The 3,373-nt window shown below is 41.3% G+C and overlaps 1 protein-coding gene across 1 annotated transcript; it reads right to left on the bottom strand.

Moving 5' to 3' along the window:
* Nucleotides 1-874: 874 nt before the first annotated feature.
* On the bottom strand, nt 875-2,884 carry LOC139414146 (complement C1q-like protein 2). Its single transcript, XM_071162027.1, has 2 exons — nt 2,067-2,884; nt 875-1,442 (listed from the first exon to the last, which is right to left on the bottom strand). Exons 1-2 carry the CDS (start codon nt 2,649-2,651, stop codon nt 1,263-1,265), a joined length of 765 nt encoding a protein of 254 aa, XP_071018128.1. The 5' UTR covers nt 2,652-2,884; the 3' UTR covers nt 875-1,262.
* Between the last annotated feature and the right edge of the window lie 489 nt (nt 2,885-3,373).

Here is a 3,373-nt window from a genome sequence, read left to right as displayed (position 1 = left end):
GGATTTTTACTAGGATTAAATGTCAGGAATTGTGGAAAAACTGAGTTTAAATGTATTTGACTAAGGTGTATGTAAACTTCCAACTTCAACTGTATATTAAACAAAGCAAACGACACCATTTTCTTGTTTTTAAACTGTAAGGATAGCCAGGTGCACACCCCAACACTCAGACATAATTTACAAAAGATGCATTTGTGTTTAGTAAATCCGCCAGATCAGAGGCAGTAGGGATTACCAGGGATGTTGTCTTGATAAGTGTGTGTTGGACAATTTTCCTTTCAAAATGTAATGAGTACTTTTGGATGTCATGGAAAATGTAGGGAGTAAAAACTACCTTATTTTCTTTAGGAATGTAAATGAAGTAAAAGTTGCCCAAAATGTAAATGGTAAAGTACAGATACCTCCAAAACTACTTAGGTATTACTTTAAAGTATTTTTTACTTAAGTACTTTACACCACTGCCTTCTTTCTCCACTAATCTTGTGGAGATTGAGCAAATAAAGATCCTCGCCATAAACGAACCCTAAAGCTGTGCACTTCTTTTGAAGTGAAGCATAAAGGAAAACATGAAATGTTTGAAGGAAAATCACACATTTCAGTCTTGACGGATGATAGAATGTATAAGTGAGGAGCACCTTCACTAGTGCGAGTATTGGATGGCAGGTTGTCACTTTAACCTGCAGCGTTGCTCCATAAGACTCATCCATGCTGTGGTCCCCGTGTTGTTCAGTAGGTAGAACATAGTGCTTGTAACGCCATGGTTGTGGGTTCATTTCCCACGGCGGACCAGTACAAAAATGTATGCAGTCCCTAATTACTGTAACTCACACTGTCATTGTCATATTTTTTAAAAACATCCAATGAGACAAACTGTAAAATAACATTTATTGGTACATCAGGAAAAAATATAATGCACTGTTGACCTAGTGGCATAAAATAAAACACAACTCTGGATGTACCAAACACATGGGTTATATGATTCTATCTCTGTGCATTTGACCGTAGCTACATATAGGCTATTTCTCCGCATAAGGTGATCCTATTGAGTAAAACAAACTGCTGAATCAAGTAATCTTACCACATTCAATCAAACGACCTCAACTGCTATATCGCCTATTTATCCTATATATTATTGGTGGTTAGAAGACCATTACAAGCATCCTGCTCTTCAAAGGAAATGAGAGAGCGAAATTACAGATGAAGTTCTGTTTGGACCTCATTCGGAGGAAGAGTCATGGGTAGCCTCAAACTTGTCAGGCTATTTAATCTGGATACAAAATGAATCCAGAGAAGGTGCTGTACTTATTGTTGTTGCCTCCGTGTGCTTTGCCACCGTCCAGTTTGACATAAATCTCATCCCCGGAGTCCAGGTGTAGAACCACGCTGTTACCTGCGTAATCGTAGTTCTGGTCTGCGTCCTGTGCAATAGCACTTGCCCGAACCTGTGTAATGGAAGGGACACACAAAATAAGTATAATCCTCACGAACTTGATATTTTATGGTTATTTTGATTTCGTCTCTTATGGTCAGACAAATTCCTCCACTACCACTTTGTAGATTACATCATATTATACCACTTTGGGCATTTCGTCAGTTATGGTCAGACAAATTCCTCCACTAGCACTTTGTAGAATAGGTTATATTATGTCACTTTGGACACCACAGAAGGGGGGACGAGGGCTTAAGCAGCTAAACGATCAAGCATTTCTTTACTGTGGTGATATAATGTATAGCCTACCCGATTTAACTGAGTTTACCATTACTAAGCATATGTCCTAAATGTCCTACCATAAAGCCGACAAGTGCACTAGCCAACATTATATAAAGTGAGTGCATACAATTTGTGCGTGTAGTATACATTTTTTTTTTCACGTGGTATGTGAAAAAATAAATTCCGGACACTTGGCAAGTGAACTTGCCATTGGTTGCTCGCTGGTTCTCAGCACTGATTTGGAGCGCTCCTATTCTATTCCATGCATTTATAGTATGTTCTAGACATGAATTGTTTTCAAATTAATGAGAATACAATATGTTCGTATATGCTATTTGAATTAAATAATGTTTACCTGTCCGTTTTTGCACAAGTCTGCCCACATGCTTGTCCCGTCGCCTCCTCGCATTAACACGTGGTATGTGAAAAAATACATTCCGGACACTTGGCAAGTGAACTTGCCATTGGTTGGGTCATATTGATTTCCCAAGTTTGTGACAACATCGTCGAATTTAAGCACCTCATATCCTTCGTGTGGGTTCTTCAACCCGACATAGAACGCAACCTTTGTTTCACTGAGTGCAGTGTTAACCTCGTCCGTGTCCGTTTCGGTCTTTGCAGTCGTTACCGCGGGGTAAACAGCTTTCCCGGAATCACCCCTGTCTCCGGGTGGTCCTCTTGGGCCGGGAGGTCCTGGTTCTCCCGGTGGACCTCTTGGTCCCGGTTTCCCAGGTCGCCCTAATTCACCTTTGGAGCCTTGCGCCATTGGCGGCGGCGGGATGGCATTCATGTCCTGCATGAGCTCCATGGCGGTGGCGCTGACGGGTTTCGAACTGTATGGATCACAGATCATTCGACAGGTGCCCATCATCTCATAGTGAGCCGAAGTCTTGGTACTTTGCACAAGCAGCGGTATTACTATGATAAGGGCCAACACCATGACGATGCCAATCACAGCGGCCACAAGTCGCTTCCTCTGGAATATCCGAGAAGCAAGCGATAGAAAGTCTGCTGAGCTTGGAGGAGTAATAGTGGAATGTTTGCGTGCGTAATTAGAAGGAAAAAAAACTGACACCAAATATATTTTCTTCCTCAATGCAACTATTCTATTTTGTTTTGTCCATAAGCCTTAGGCACTCGTGCCAGAGCAGACAGACGAAGGGTATGAATCTTGGCATGGATGGGCGCTCGCTGGTTCTCAGCACTGATTTGGAGCGCTCCTATTCTATTCCAGTCCTACCGGGGTCGCTGACGTAACACATGAGGAGTAAAGCCTTTTGCAATTTGGATTAAGATCGAAACAATAATCGGGCAATCTTTATGTATGAATTACAAATCCTCATAGTACAGCAAGGAGGATATGGAATTAGAAAGCATTAAACACTTTGATCCCACCATTTATATTTTGAAACACGCAAACCATGTGGTTGTACAGAACATGTCCCCATATAATTAAAGAGAACAGAACAGCCATTATTTGCTGAAACAAAAAGCTCTGTGTGCGGGGCAGGAGCTGTCCTTTCAGCACCACTCCCAATCATTGGGATGCTGAAAATCAACACGAATCAAAACATTTAGCCTAGCGCCTTTAAAGGAACTTAACAACTTAGTAATTTTGCTGTAGGCCTCTCTAATATTTGTTTTATTAAATATTAGTTCGTC

Source organism: Oncorhynchus clarkii, chromosome 7 (assembly GCF_045791955.1).
Source record: "Oncorhynchus clarkii lewisi isolate Uvic-CL-2024 chromosome 7, UVic_Ocla_1.0, whole genome shotgun sequence".
NCBI classification, from domain to species: domain Eukaryota; kingdom Metazoa; phylum Chordata; class Actinopteri; order Salmoniformes; family Salmonidae; genus Oncorhynchus; species Oncorhynchus clarkii.
The sequence above is the reverse complement of the archived record's forward strand: the minus strand, read 5'-3'. Positions and strand labels throughout refer to the sequence as shown.